The following is a 15968-nucleotide window of genomic DNA, read 5'->3' as shown; positions in this document are numbered from 1 at the left end:
CCCAGGGAAGGCTTCCTGGGGAAGGGACTTGAGTGAGGACTTGAAGTGAATGAGGGGTCCTGGATGTCTGAGGCAAGAGCATATCCAACAGGGGAAGCAGAAGACGCAGAGGCTCTGCTGTAGGGTGAGCCTGGGGTGCTCACGAGTTAGCTGTCCAGTTTCGGCAGGGTTGTGCAGAACGAGGAGAGACAGCAGCTGCTTCGGTGAAAGCATCCGTCTCTGACTGGTGGGTTTGGTGAATAAGGAGTGAGTCGGAGATGACTTGGGGTGTTTTACATTGAGTGACCTAGATGGATATATATCGTGTTAAAACAGCTTTTGTAGGGGGGTCTTGATCTCATCAAAGAAAGAGGTGAAGTCAGCTAAGAGTGAGTAGGTAGCCTAGGATTAGGGCTGGGAATTGAAACCAGGGACAGCCTTACTGGGCATGAGTAGAAGGACTGATGAACGGTGTTTGTAGCTTAACAGTGGCCTTGTGTATTCAACAAACATATTAGCACTTGCTGTGTAAGGAACACCGTGCTGAACGCTGACCATGCAGAACTGAAGTATGCTATGCTCACCAACGGAGAAGAAAGAGAAGGTTAGTAAGTGGTTAAAATCTGTCCCTTTATCAGACTGGAGAATGAGATAGCATAAATATGTAACTTCTCCAGAACAAGCCCAGTTGTGATACAGACACATTTTAGTGGGCTGATTCTTAAGAGGTCCATTTAAAAAACAAAAACAAAAACAAAAACCTTTCTCTCTCCTTTTCTATGGAGTTGAGTGCATTAGGACCTAATAGCTGTGTTCTTCAATAATTAGCCCTGCCTAAATCTATCTGTAGGACTGAGTTTCCGAGCAGTGTGCTCCTAGGTGCCTCTCTGGGATGTGGGTGTACTCTCAAAGGGTTTATAGGTCTGCTAAAGATACTCAGCTCCTCAGCCATTGGGCTGGCTGAGCAGGGCCTGGGACAGCCAGAGGCCTTGTCTGATGACCTTGGGTTTCCAGCAGCATGGTTGTTTACCCTAGTACAAATGTGATACAGGCCACGCTGTGAAAATGGTTGCCAAGCATCTGTCAGACATGGTCCTATGGTACTCCCACTCTGTACTCATGGTCCCCAGCACAGTGGCCCCATGTGTCTGCGAATGTGTGGTCCTATCGGTAACATGATCTTGAGCAATACTTCTTCCAATGGATTTATTTGCATTTTGTAAGTTATATACATGGTCCACTATCATTTACTGTCTCAAGTCCTAAAGACCAAAGCTGATCAACACTTATATACCTCTTTTAGATCATCTTCCGGACCATTTTGAATTATTCTAGCAGACTTCTTGTCTGGTCTAACTATATTTTCATTGTTCTTACCTTGCAGATGTGAATGTTACAGGGCTAGGGAGTGGGCATGTTCAGCTCTGTCACTGCTTGGTGACCACTACTGCTAGTAATTAATATCATCTCTTCGTGGTATCTCTGTAGGAATCTTTTTACGTTACTTGTGCATTTTGTGAGGGTTAGTTTCTTTAAAAGTAAGCGGTGTATTCCACATATCCTCTTAATTAGGTACGTATAGACTTCAGTACATCGTGGTACTAGGCAGTACAGAAAATGAACGTGCACATGGGATAGCCAATGCCAGCCCTCTGCACTACATAACTAACTCCCGCTCCCCACCCCCCACCCCCAGAAACCACCATGCAGGTGCGCAGCTTAAGTGAGGGCACCTTGTATTAAATCCTGACGTGGACGTGGAACACTGGCATAACAATTTATTCCTCAAAATATCTAAAATACTGAAATAAAATATTTAAAATTAACACAGATAGGAATTTCTAATCTATTCACCTGCATGCTGTTTTGGAGACCAATGCCCTTATGTCCTGTAAATATCCATTGTCTCCCTGTTTGTCTTGATGATAAAAGCTGTTAGTTGTCATGTCCTTCTCATCTGCCAACCACGGTACAGATAACATCCCATTTCAACCTCACCGCCGCCCTTTGAGGCAGGATTATTCTTCCTATTTTACAGATGAGAAAACTGAGACTCAGAAAAGTTCGTTAACTTGCCCAAGGTGGCATTGCTTCTAAGAAATGGATTTGAAACACAAACTCTTTCAATCTTAGTTACTGCCTTCCTTCTGTTAGGGTCTGGGGTGATTTCCATTCTTGTGTTTATAGAATTTAACCCCCCAAAATACTGAATTTTGAGTTCTCGGGACACTCTTTACAATAATACTGTTGTGGGTGCTGCAAGTCTGCATCCCACCTTAAATTGCAGCCCCATGATGCCTGGTTTGTATCCATGGCACAAATCTGGTTGCTATGGTATCCCTCTTATTAGGAAAATATTTGTCAGCTCCAGGTGCTGGAACACCAGACAGGCTTACTGATACTTCAGTGAATACAAATAACGATTTAGCGGGTTATGGCGTAGTATGCTGAGAGCACAACACGGTCTCCAGGGATTTTGATGAGGTAGACCAGGGATTTACACAGTGTATTTCTACTGCCACAAACTTCAACTTTAGTCAGCTGGGTTACAGAGAGTAGCTAAATCTGCAGAGATGAACTAGGAGGTTACTGAAATAGCAGTTCTTGCTTTGAGGGAACATAGACAGCATTAGAATAAATGAATGTGTTGACCCAGTAAAACTAAGTTGCCATATCCAAAGCGGTGGCAGGACTGGGCGTTTTACTTGTTGGCCATCGATTTAAAGCATCTCCTTATTCAGAATGTATTCTCCTTCAACATGATTACACCCAGATAATCTCTTCCAGTAAGAAGGGAAGAACAAAGGAAAATAAATAAAACAGTTTACTAGAATCTCATAAAAGTTGTTGCACAAGAAGTGAAGAAGCATGGGAAAATGTGAGTTCTTTTATAAAAACAAATTTTTCCTTGAAGTCACTACAAGATTGAAGTTCACATAATATATTGGTATGTGTATATGTTTATACAAGAGGGGGCTGTATCCCCAGGAAACATGTGAATCAAAGTCTCTATAGAAGCTATGGTCATTTTTTAAGATGAGTAACAGCATACATAATTTCCTTTTTAAAAAGCAGTTTAGGGGCGCCTGGGTGGCGCAGTCGGTTAAGCGTCCGACTTCAGCCAGGTCACGATCTCGCAGTCCGTGAGTTCGAGCCCCGCGTCAGGCTCTGGGCTGATGGCTCGGATCCTGGAGCCTGTTTCCGGTTCTGTGTCTCCCTCTCTCTCTGCCCCTCCCCCGTTCATGCTCTGTCTCTCTCTGTCCCAAAAATAAATAAAAAACGTTGAAAAAAAAAAAAAAAAAAAAAAAAGCAGTTTATCATTCATCATTCAAAAAAAAAAAAAATCCATTTTCACTTTCTCCAAAGAAGCCCAGATCTGGGAATTGAGAACCTTTTTTTTTTTTCCATCTTAATTCTTCACTATTTCGAATTTGTCCTATATTCTGCCCCAAACTAACAAAGCATGATAGACTTGAAAAGTTTTCCATTAACAACCAAACAAGTTACACCTAGTTTATGTTAAACCAATTTCATTTCTGTGTTGAATACTTGAAAATATGATGTTTAAATATAAATACATACTTCCATACCCAAAACAAACGCTGGTTAACCTATTTAATGATTTCTTACCATAAAAGAATCTACATTCACAAGATCCATAAATCAGGGTTGTTTTTTAAGATTCAGCCAAAACACTTTTTTTTTTTTAAAGGAAAAAAGCTAGTCTCCGTACTAAACTGGATTTCAGAGCAGAATATTTCCAACATGAAGTATTAAGTAGTCCTCCATATTTAAATTAAGATCTATTTAAAAAAATTCATTTAACACCCAGTTTTAAGGTAATACCTGTTTCTAAAACTGAAGTATATTCATGGTTCAAAAGTCATTAAATATTTATTTATTTATTTATTTATTTATTTATTTATTTATTTATGTGTCCAGTTATTAAGCATGGACTGTGTTCATTGCCCCCATTCCTGTGGCTTTTCTGCTGAGTTGAGTTCATTGAATGTAAGTCCAGACTGAGGCAGAAGGGCCAGGAGGAGTCTGTTTCTATGCTCTTGCTTCAACCCTGCAAGAATTCTGTCTTTCATTTCCCCCAAATAAGTGAAAAGAAGCTCTAACAATCTTTGAGGTCTCTGGGATAATTCTGGACTGACTTACTAATAGAAAACAACAACAACAACAACAACAACAACACAAAAACCTCAGCTGAAAAGAACTTTTTTGATTCAGTTCTGAGAGGAAAAAAAGCATAATCCTATTAAATTTAGTAATCAGGCCCCAGTTGAGATTCTGACTGGCTTGATAATCACCATGGAGCCACAGAGTACTTAGCTGGTAGACAGCTAAAGTTAATTAACAGTACAGATTGCTGGATAAACCTCCCCATTCATTTTACTGACCTGTGCCCGTGGTCTCCCCTGCCCCCCACGTTAGGGTCCCCTTCTTGGTTTCCTTGTTTTCCCACTGCAGGCTCTGGGCAGTGGCAGAGGATACCCTGCAGTGGGACCACTTGGAGGGGCGTGGTGTCCCGGAAGGGTGGAAGGCTCGGGCTCAGAAGGATCTGGGTCTGAATGCCGACATTGTCTCTGGTTGTGTGCACTTTCCTCCTGCTCATCTCCAGAGTGGCGATCATAATGTCTATCTCAGAGGGTCAGTAGCGTGTGCGATCGTAGGGAGAAGGGCTTGGTACTGTGCTTTGTCTGGATTATGTCCCACAACAGCGCTGTTACTATGCAGCCCTCACTTTGCTGCTCCTCTCCTCTTCCATAGCTATTAGCGACTTCCCCTTGCCAGGAACCTAGAATTTCCACTTAGAACCTTCCACAAGGAGTCAAGAAATATTGGAAAATATTTAGGAAAATATTGCTTGATGATTCACCTTTCTCCTCATTTTCATCACAGTTTAAGCACTGCCTTTTAGTTGACCTCTTGTCTATGCCTCACATTGTCTGGTGAGGTGACATATACATTTAATGGCTGATTAAGGTCTGAGTAAACAAATGGGGAAATTATGTAAGTGAGTTTTTTTCCTTTAGTTGCTTTTTTATTTATAATTTATACCCAGTCTTCTTTCAGAAGGATGTGAAACGCTTTGCTGGGTTTTTTGTTTTTTGTTTTTTCTTTTCTATGTATTCCCATATGGTTATAAGTAAGGACTAGAAATGGAGCAGAAGCCCTTGGTATCACATATGGCATCACTGTTGTACGACCTTGGCACCTTATTTAATCTCCCTGAGCCTTGGTTTCTTCCTCCATAAAATGGGGATGATAATACTTTTTTAGAGGTTGTTATGAGGATTCAATGAGTCATTGTATATAAATGCGTAACATATTTAGCATCATGCCTAGCACACGATATTAACAATAACCGTGCAGATACTTTTTAGCAAAATACCCGAATGGCATATGAGACAATTAAAACAAGAATCAAATGGACTTTTTGGGCCCTATAAGCCATCCTTATACAATTTAAATCAGGGAGAACATTCCTGAATACCTAGTGATAATATTTATTTCCATGAAAACAAGTATACATGATTATGATTTACAAGTTAAAGAATAATGGAAGCAAATTTACCAATATACTGTTTTAGCCTTTAAGTAGTTTATTCCCTGTTTAGTAAATATTCCCATTCCCATTATAGCAAATGTTTATCTCTAGTCAAACTATAAAATGCCTAAAGCTTTCACACAGTGTAGAATTTATTTTCTGGCCTTTTCCATGAGAGCTGTTTAGGAAATTGTCAGCAAATTTTACCATGCCACCATGTGCCTGACACTGTCAGGTGCTATAGGAACTGCTGAAAAAAGGACTCCTGTTCACAGATTCCTGTAACTCGATTTCACAGAAAGCAGTCCAAAGCCATATGCACCAAGGGCCAGATTGCCTGGCTGATTTGCAGGCTGAGTGCAGGATGAGGTCATTTACCCAGACATTTTAATAACTGTCTTAGAATAACTGGCTGCCTTTAAAAAAATGCCCTTTTATTCCTCTCCCTCCAGCCAGAATCCTGTCTGTCTTCTTGTCCTTATTAGAATTAGATTACAAAACAGAAAGCGATCAGAAATGTTATATTTAAGAATAAAATCAAGCAAAGGACCGAGTTGGGGATAATGTGCGAGACAAAGACTCAGCAGCTGAGACTGTGGTTTCTCAGGATGTTTCTCTTGCTATGTCAGAGACCACAATATGAAATCATATAAACCATTTGGATTAAAGCTCACCAACAATGCTTTCCTAGCAACAAAGTGTAGGACTGACCTTAACTCTCCTCCAGCGTTCATATGGGATTCTTGGATTCGGTTAGCATGGGTGTGGCTCTTGTCTACACTCATGTAGCCAGAACATAGGTACGGTTTATCTCCTCTGAAGTCCTGTGACGTTGTTCCAATACGGCATTGCTCTCACTGATTTCAGATACTGTCAACATAACATTTTATCTTTTCAGATCACAGGATTTTAGAGCATTAAAAGACTCTAAAAGAGACCTCATTTTACTCATCTTACCAAGAAGCCTGGGATCAGGAAGGTTAAAGTGTTGTTCAAGGTCACACAGCTAGCTAGGCACTTTGGTGGTTTCACCAGGCATCCCTTAACTCTCCTTCAGAGAAACAGATTGTTCTGTAAAAGCCTCTGCCTTCTGCAGGCTCTCTTTTCCCCCCTCCTAATTTCTTTTTTTTAATATCTTATTTTTAAGTAATTTGTACACCCAACGTGGACCTTGAATTCACAACCCCGAGATCAAGAGTCTCATGCTCTCACAACTGAGCCAGCTATGTGTCCCCCAGCTCATAATTTCTAATATATTTCTAATATATACACTTCCCCCCCCCCAAGAAAAGTAAACCTTTTGGTAACAGCAACAGATGGACTATGACCAAATAGTTTCGTTAAATTAAATTAAAAGCATTCAGAAATTACTTCGCTTACTATCTAATAACCCACAGTGGCCAATCATCAAACTTCCCCAAGAAAAGTACACTTAAAAAGCTGAAAATTGTGTGGACAGTTTTTTTTTTTAATGTAGTGATTTCACTTTAGTACCTATTTATGTCATAACTTATTGAAGTAAATATACCATTTAAACCGTTTACAAAATTCCACAGTGTCTTTGGAAATGAGAGTTTCTTAGCGTTGAAACTTTACTAGTTCACAGTCTTTTCTCTGTGTTCCTGACAGATGCACAGAGGTAACTGTACAAAGCTCAATTTCCTCTTCTTTCTTTTCCATTTTAGAAGCCAGGGGGGTTTTAGGTATGACGCTAGCCATTGTGTGTGAGGAGAAATTGTTTTGTTATTCCTGCTAATTTCAGTACTAAGGCAGGGAAGCCATCTTGTTCTGCCAAAAGCCGATCACCCACTCCCATGGTATTAGCAAATTGTTTTCTGCCTGTTTGGAAGGTTATGTGCTGTTTCCTGTTAAAGATTGTATTCAAATGAGCATTGGGACATTTTGGGAGAGGAGTCTGAGGGGTAAAATAAAAATATTCTAGGACAAAAAAAAAAATGCCTTGGAGTAACCCTGCTTTTTTTGTTTGTTTATTTTGAATTCTTGGATTTTTTTAAAAGACTGTGTGATTTATATTGGGCACGTTGAGAAATGGCTACAGGATTCCAACTGTATGCCCTTTTATTTTCGTTCTATCATGGTGGTGTTAAGAGCCACAGGCTTAAAAACATTTAAAGTTTTGCTTTCATGCCTATCTCAGTAAATCCTTAAGATATTTTTGAAATAAGCCAGGTTCAGGGTAAAATAAAGCCCAAATAGACATTCATTAACCATAATGAACTTTAGCCAAATATTTATTCATCAGTTAATATGAACTCACTAGATGATCACATGGTACCTAGTACAGCGAGAAGGTTGTTTTTCACCCAGAAGGAGTTAGGAAGCTAAACTTTAGAATAACATAAATCTAGAGTTGGGTTTGGGATCATCATTTGTGCAGTGGTAGTTAAAATGATTGAAAGTAGATTCAAGTTGAAAGTAAGGTGAGACTTCAGGTGGTACATTTCCACTAGTGACTTTCGTTGAACTCCTGCTAGAAATCCGGAATACCCAGGACAGGACAAAGACAGGGAGCAAAGGGTTCAGAGAACCATCTTGTAGATGGGAAGAGTGACCAAGCTAAGCGAGATGAATGTATTTAGAAAGGTGAAATTGAGAAATGTGTCAAAGTTTCTGATTTGAGAAATAGCTATAAACTGGGCACTGTCCATGAAGGTGCCAATATAGAGCAGGAAAGGTAAGCAACAAGTTCTTTCTTTGTTAGAAGGATGTTCATGTGCAGTAGCCAGATGACCAAATACAAGTGTCCTGGAGTACTGGTGCCGGACTACCTCTACAGGTGCCAGCCACATATTTGTTTAGGTAGTCTGAAAGGATGACATATTGTTAGAGTCCTTCTTCATTCCCTTCGCCCTTCCTTCTTCCCTTCCCCCTCCCTCTCTTCTTCCCTTCCTTCCTCCCTCCCTCCCTTCCCTCTTTCCTTCCTCTCTTCCTTCCTTCCTTCCTCCCTCCCTCCCTTCCCTCCTTCCTTCCTCTCTTCCTTCCTCCCTTCCTTCCTTCCCTCCTTCCTCCCTCCCTCCCTCCCTCCCTTCCCTCCTTCCTTCCTCCCTCTCTTCCTCCCTTCCCTCCTTCCTTCCCTCCTTCCTTCCTTCCTTCCCTCCCTCCTTTCCTCCTTCTTTCCTTCCATTCTTACTCCCTCCATTGCTTCTTTCTTATAACTAGTCATTTAATACTAGTGTTAGAAGATACAGCCACTTGGAGATTTCAGACAAATTATACATGTGCCTGCTATCACCTCTTGCAAATATACAAAAGGATTTTTTTTTAATGTTGGTTTGTAACTCTTTCCTATGATTTTATTTCAAGCTATCCCTTGTGTTACTTTTTAGGCAGCAGAAAGAAAGGAAATAAAACATTTTTTAAATGACAAAAAGAAGCGTAAATACAAGTTGTAGTATTATTATTAATTTATCCCAACAGATACTAAACATATAGTTCCAGTATCTAGTCACAATTAGTTTAAAAAGGAAATATCAAATGCCACTTCATAGTCTTTAGCCTAGAAATCTCCTTTAGCCTGAAAATAAATACAAACGTATAAGGGATTTGTGGGTCCTGTTGTTAAAGCAAAGTGTCCTACCCTTTGTCATTTTCACAGGGTAGCCTGAAGGGGCAAGAGAAGACCGAGCAAAGAAACCCACCCACCAGTTAGTATCCCTGCAGGGCATCTGCCTTTAAAGTCTGGATAACCCCAAAGTGGTTTTGAAACATATTTGATTCTCTAAAACCGATGAGCAGTGTAACAAACATGTTCAGTCAACTAAGATCGGCTTTATTTGCAAAGGTAGGGGCAGGGGTGAAGGGGACCAGAATTGCGTCTTTTTCAAAAGAAACAGTTTCACAATGTATCTTAGTGTAGTGTGTATTGAAAGTTGGATGATTTCCATGAAACGAAAATGGACATAAAAATCAAAAGAGTTTTAGGTAATATTTAGAGAGAAGTTGTGTGTGTGTGTGTGTGTGTGTGTGTGTGTGTGTGTGTGTAGGGGTAGTAGTAGCAAAGCATCCTCAGAAAATTTTTTCAAATTAACTCTCTGTGTGCGCTTTGATTTTTCATTGCACACCCTTAAACCCACACAACATTCATTATTCCGTAAACATTGGCTATATACCTACTCTTCTCCAGGCATAAGGCGGCCATTGGGGATTCAACATCAAGTAAGGCAGAAGTCCCTGTCCCCAAAGCGTTATGATGTCAACCAACCAAAAGTCTGTTTCCCATTCACTCTGGAATAAGATCTGCTCCAGATCTAGGCTGGCTGATCTCCCCGACCTCAACACGCAGCATCTGAGGTCCTGGGTCACCTGGGCATTGGCACAACCACTCATGGATAAAGAAGGAGAAGGGGCAGTAAATCACATAAGCAGATTCACTCATGTACCTTTGCACAGAACTTCTTCCCGGGGCCTGCCTGCCAGCGAGGCTGGTGATCATAGTCCACCCACAGGTTTGTGAAATATAGACTTTGCTTGTCTCTGCCACAATATTATTTTAAAAATCCTTAATTTAAAAAACGACCATAGTAAAAATATCCTCTTATTAAAAACTGACCTGGGAAGCTAAGACTTATGTACTATATCCAATGTATTAATTTTAATGGCAAATAAAGCTGCCAGTCTCAATAAAATAGATGCCCATCCAACCACTTATTTGAATTAGGTCCCATATTTGCCCAGATTTTTCATAAATATAAGATTGATAAATTTGCCTTTTACATGTTTCAGCCACCATTCTTTCTGAAGTTGCAGGTAGGCAGTGGAAAGGTGAAGAGTGAATCAGGAGGTAAATCAAACTCAGATAATTGTACAAGTCAGGTTAATTCTGTGATGGCAATAATTACCTCCTGGAAAAATCAGGAGTTAGCAGTCTTCAACAACTCACTCTCTAATATGGACGGAACGGTACTCTTCTCTCCTTTCTGCCTGCCTTCCAGGCAGCCTTCTGCCTCCCAGTGCCTCTCGTCACACCCCCAATTCAAGCCTCTTACAGAAGAGGAAGTTTAGCCACAAGTTTAAAGAACAGGAAGTGACTCATGGTTCCCCCAGAGGTCAGGTGAGTGGGTAGTGAGGGAAGGCTGGAGAGAGAATTCCAGATTAAAAAAGTAGCCCAGATGGGAGGGTGGCCAGGGCTGGAATTTGAGAAATGACAATGACATCAGCAAGAGTGGTACACCCCCACTTTCCCAGACAAGCATCTCAAAGCACTACTGTGAATTGTTCCCCATCTATTTTCACAGCATGATCGGGAACGGAGTTATCAATATAAAGCCTGTGGAGAATGGTTGTAAATCCCTGAAGGGGAGTTCCATAGAGGAGGTTTCCGGAAGAACTTATCAGTAATTTAGCGCAGTCTCGGTTTTGCTGATAGAAACCATTATGCCAAGGAGAATTTTTAACCTAGAATGTGAGAAACTGAAGATAGATGATGTATGGATCTTTTTTTCTGTTTGGGGATTATTAATTTCAAATACTCTACATTTGATGATACCAACATTGTTGTGTTGGGAAGTAAGTGAGGTTATGGAATGTCTAAATAATACACTGTTTGGAGCGTAAATAGAAACCGCGCTTGACAGAGAAGACAGGAGTAAAATTTGAAGGAGGCTCTGAACTTGGAGTTAGCATGTGCACGGTGCTCTGAAGGTACTCTGGCCCAAGAAGGAGGAAGTCCTTTGGAAACATCATCTTTGCTATTTGTAGTCAACTGCAGAGTGTTTCAAACCGTATTTGTCATCTTAAAGGGCATGTAAGAAACGATTTGGAAATTTCAAACCGAAGATCGACCATTGGCATTATAATGTAACTCCTGAGCTGTTTCCCTATGAGTCGAGAGTTCTGTGTGCTACTAAGAGACCCTGTTGATAATGTGGGGAATGAGAGGAACATACCCCACCTCCCATTTCAGTTCTCTTTAGGGGTTTGATTTATTAGAAAGTATGTGGTTCTTTCTGTTCCAAACGGAATCCTTTCTCCCTATGACTTTATTTTGAGGCTGTGATGCAAATCCATGGTGTTCCTTTTTAATGTGAATGAAAACAATGAGCAAAAGGAAGTGTGGAGGTTTGGAATCTTTGCTGATGCTTCACAGGTCACTGGGGAGCAGTGAGGTTCTTCTCCACTGTCAGTGGCCGGAAGCATTCGAGAGGACTCTTTTTTTACTCCTTGCTCTACATTTCTTCGAGCCTCTGTACTGGAAGCTTCCTCAGTTTGCCACGCAAACGTTAATCAAGCCCGTTGGTTGGTGCAGGATATGCAAAGACAATGCCTGTGGAGGGAGACAGGAAAGCAGAGTAAACCGAAAATTCCAGTGCCAGGTAAGTGCTGGGTCAGAAGTAGACAGTGGGTGCAAAGGAGTGACGGGCGAACCTCACTTACTTACCGTGTGGCAGGAGAGGGCGATCTTCACAGGAAGGACTTCGCAGAGGAGGTAAAACTGGAGCTGGCAATTAAGAGGGGGAAACAGAGGGGGAGGGAAGAATTAGCTAATGGGATGAAGTGGGAGAAAGTCATTCTAGACCTAGGAAAAGTACCTACAGGGAACAGCAGACTGGAGCGGTGGGAGGTGGCCGTGTGAGGGAACCACGAGTTGTTTAGTTCCCCTGGTGTCCGGGGCACTGTGGCCAGCTGAGACACAGAAGGACGTGCCTGGGACCTACGCTGAGCTCAAGACTTGTATGCCGTCCCCAGAAGTTTGGATTTTACTTTGGAGGCATCTGAGAACCGTGACGGATTTTTAGAGAGTGATGAAATCTGGGTTCCATCTCTGAGGTTACCTCTGCAGGATGTTGGGTGCGCTCCTGAATAAAATGCACAAGTTGCCGTCGGAACAGAAGATCTCTTGCTGTTTTATGGAAATATATTGAAGAAGGTGTTTGTTTCTCAGCCAGCCCTTTCATGTTGCTGACCAGAGAGAGACTCTGCCTCCGTCCTGTGATCTTAAACCCAGCCAACAGTCGGCCCTCGACTGCCTGTGCTGTCCCTCCGTGCGTCCCATCGGACTCTGGGTGCAATTCACGTCACTGTGGCTTGAATGGAGTTGGAATTTGCCTGAACCTCACGTTTTCTAGTGTTCAGGGAGACTGTTATTAAAAAGTAATAATAAATCACCTCTCTAAAAATGAGATTTATTTTTTAAGTGTACATCTGAGCCTCTTCAACCTGGCAGGATAAGAAACTATAGAATGGTACATCTTCTTGGAGCATCAAGTTTCTTAAAATGTGAAGGAAGGTTTTATTGTTTTATTTATTGATTTATGTTTTATTTTTATTTTTTTAACGTTTATTTATTTTTAAGAGAGAGAGACAGAGTACGAGTGAAGGAGGGGCAGAGAGAGAGAGGGAAACACAGAATCTGAAGCAGGCTCCAGGCTCTGAGCCATCAGCACAGAGTCCGATGTGGGGCTCGAACTCACAAACCATGAGATCATGACCTGAGCCGAAGTCAGACACTTAAGCGACTGAGCCATCTGGACGCCCCTGGTTTTATTGTTTTAAAACAAGTGTGGGCATGCTATATTCTTCCCCTCTATGGGTGTAAATGTCAAATAAATTCTTTGGGGGCATCTGTTTATTTTCTTCTGCCATTTGAGTGCATCAGTGGAGAAAATGTGAACAGTACCCATTTTAGTCAATAATAATAGCTCCAATTTTTAAGCGCCTGCTCCTTGTTGATTCACATAGTTCATTTTATTCAGCAAATGTAAACACCAAGTGAAATCCAAAGCCCTGTGCCAGGGACTAGATTGCAACAGTGAACTAAATGGCCTTGCTCCTTGTGCAGTTCCTGTTAATGTCCTTGCAGCTGCTCTGAAGAGTTATGTGACGTTATGCACATTTTGCAGATGAGAAACTGAGACTTCACGACGGAACACAGTTTGCTCAGGGACCCCGGCAGTAAGCCCGTAGTCCACACTGCTGGCAACTGCCACACTACCTTTCGGAAAAGTTTTTGGTCTCAGCTTGCTGTGTCCTTTCCCTTATCTGTTCCTGCCTTCACCGTATCCATTAAAGAAATTCATTGCTTTCCCCCAGCTCTGCTTTCCTATCTCTAGAAAGGAAGGAGGTCTATGAGTCACCATCATCGGTCGTCATCAGCCATGCCTGCATACAGGCTTGTTTTTATGTTAACTATTAACAGTAGCTGTAACAGCCACAACCATCACAAACCTGTATTGAGCCCCTACTGTTTACAAATTCACTCTGCTCAGACTGTGCGTCTATAAATAGATGGAAGTCATGGTAACATATGACAGGTCAAATAACAATTCGAGATGGCCAGAAATCATGAATGGTGGAGACCATAAGTGTTAGAAATGTTCAGGGAAGTCTTCTTGGAGGAGGTGCCCAATGAGCTATACCTTCAAGGAAGGAGAGAAGGGAGGGTCTTGTAGCAGACCCAACTAAATCTAGTGCCCAAAAGAAGTCACCCTAGTACATCACACATTTTCCCTCTGCTCTCGAGAACCAAAGTCATCATAGCTGAGTGTGGGGACGCCTCAAGAGAGGCATTAGTCTACCCTAATTAAAAATGTACACACTTTCCCCAGGGGCGTGTACGTTCAGGACTAGCTGGATCACTCCTTTGGAGGTGTGATTGGGGTGGCCTCAGGAAGTTGAGTTTCCTCTGGGGCATATCAGGGAGATCTTGGGTGGTCCAGACTGAACCAGGCCTCGGATCTGTTCATGAAGAGACCAAACCCTTTTTGCTCATCACCAGAACTACCCTCCTCCTCCCAGATTTGAAGTGACTTGGACCAAATCTGACTTTCCAGCACTATTCCAAATCCTCATAGGAAGACCTCTAAGCTGCGTGAGATTTCACGTCATTGATTTGTTATTGATTAAGACTAGGGCTGGCTCCCAGCCCACCCTCTGCCCCAGCTGTAGTAGCAGCAGACTTCTCAAACGGAGTGGAACAGAAAGCTACGGAAACCCAACATGTGCCCCTCAGCCTCCTTCAGTCAAACTGGGAAAGGAAGAGGAAAGCAGGAGAGCGTTTTCAGGGGGCAAAGGTACCTTCATCAACGACGTTTGACTACCACTAATCTAGAGGTCCAGGAATAAATGCACGGAGCAGCAGACCATTCTGGTTCGGGATTAACGCCGAGCAACGTCGGTGAAAGATGGCCGCCCAAGGGATACTTGGGGCAGAGTCATCACTCTTGCTTCTCTGCAGCTCAGCACGCACTGAGCACACACTGGGTTCCAGGTGCTCTGCCAGACTCTAGAGATGCCCAAAATGAATCAGGCAACCTCTGCCCCTGAAGAGCTTGTGGCCCCATGGGGAGACAGACATGTAGCAAGAACAGTTTAGGCTAATCTTGTAAGAATTAAAAGAGATGTATGAAAGTCCTGAGAAGACCAGGCTCACTTGGGACTTGGGAGGTGAGGTCTTAGCTGAATGTTGATAGAAGACAAATGAAAGTAAGTCAGGAGGACCAAGTAGGAGGAATGTGATGACAAAGGGAGGAAACAGCCCAAGCACAGCGTGGGACAAAGCAGCCCAAGCACAGCGTGGGACATGAACCCACACCTCGGGACTGGCGAGCCCCAGGCACTTAACATACAACTGGACCTGACGTGGGCCATCAGCCCCTGGAAGTAGGCAGAGGCCAGGTGAGGCAGGGCACTGTGGCCAGGAGGCTGGGCTGCTACTCCATTCTGCAGGTGACAGGGAGGCATGAAGGAGTCTCAAGGGGAGCAATGGGGCTTATACTGTAGAGAGGCACAGAAGGCAAGAACTGAAGTTGCCAGATCCCTCTAAACCAAAGCAGAGGGAATGCATGTGGGCACAGGGGTTTGAGAAATACGTTTCAGACAGAAATTCAACGGGGCTTGGGACTGTGTTGTGGAAATATTGGGGATGTAGGAGAGGGAGGAGTCTAAGAACAACTCTGGGTGTCAGATTCTTATAACTGTGTTCAGTTCATTCATTTTTTAACCAGAGTGTCATCCACAACAGTGTTCTTTAAATAGAGGGATCATGAAGTCAGTTAGTGGCTATACCCAACAATTTTTAACAGAGGAGAACAAACCAAAAAAAGAAATGTCAGGTGGCATTGCAGTGTAACCTTACACTGTGCAGTGTTACATTACAGTGTAACTATTATTTTGTGAAACTTTGTTTCAGTTGCTGTGTGTGTTCACATGTGCAAGTATGTACATGTTAACAACTCTAAGGAGTGTATTTCTTACTAAAGATAGTGGTCAAAACACTTAAAAGTCCTATGGTATTTATTTTCTGTGGTTGAGTCTGATTATTCTCGAGTATGAATATGTCCCAGTCTGGTTTCATGATCTTAAAAGGGAGAGTAATTCCTTTGTGGGAATACAGGAAAATCTTTTTTTCTCACTGTTAATTTTTCAAGACCAAATCTCGCAGTCATCTGTGCCCTTGGGATTCCCAAGGATTCCA

At 42.2% G+C, this 15968-nt stretch overlaps 1 protein-coding gene across 3 annotated transcripts in view; it reads left to right on the top strand.

Moving 5' to 3' along the window:
• The window catches only part of STARD13 (StAR related lipid transfer domain containing 13), a 185077-nt gene that overhangs the window by 93325 nt on the left and 75784 nt on the right, over positions 1-15968 (top strand). The window contains exon 1 of one of the 3 annotated variants that reach the window (XM_045051825.1): positions 11736-11868. The exons of the other annotated variants lie outside the window; for them this stretch is intronic. Coding sequence (XP_044907760.1) covers positions 11805-11868 — 64 coding nt within the window. The 5' untranslated portion in view covers positions 11736-11804. Of the gene's footprint in view, positions 1-11735; positions 11869-15968 lie in introns of those variants that run through there. 3 annotated transcript variants of the gene reach the window in all.

Source organism: Felis catus, chromosome A1, assembly GCF_018350175.1.
Source record: "Felis catus isolate Fca126 chromosome A1, F.catus_Fca126_mat1.0, whole genome shotgun sequence".
Classification (NCBI taxonomy): domain Eukaryota; kingdom Metazoa; phylum Chordata; class Mammalia; order Carnivora; family Felidae; genus Felis; species Felis catus.
This window is presented reverse-complemented; position numbering and strand designations above follow the sequence as displayed.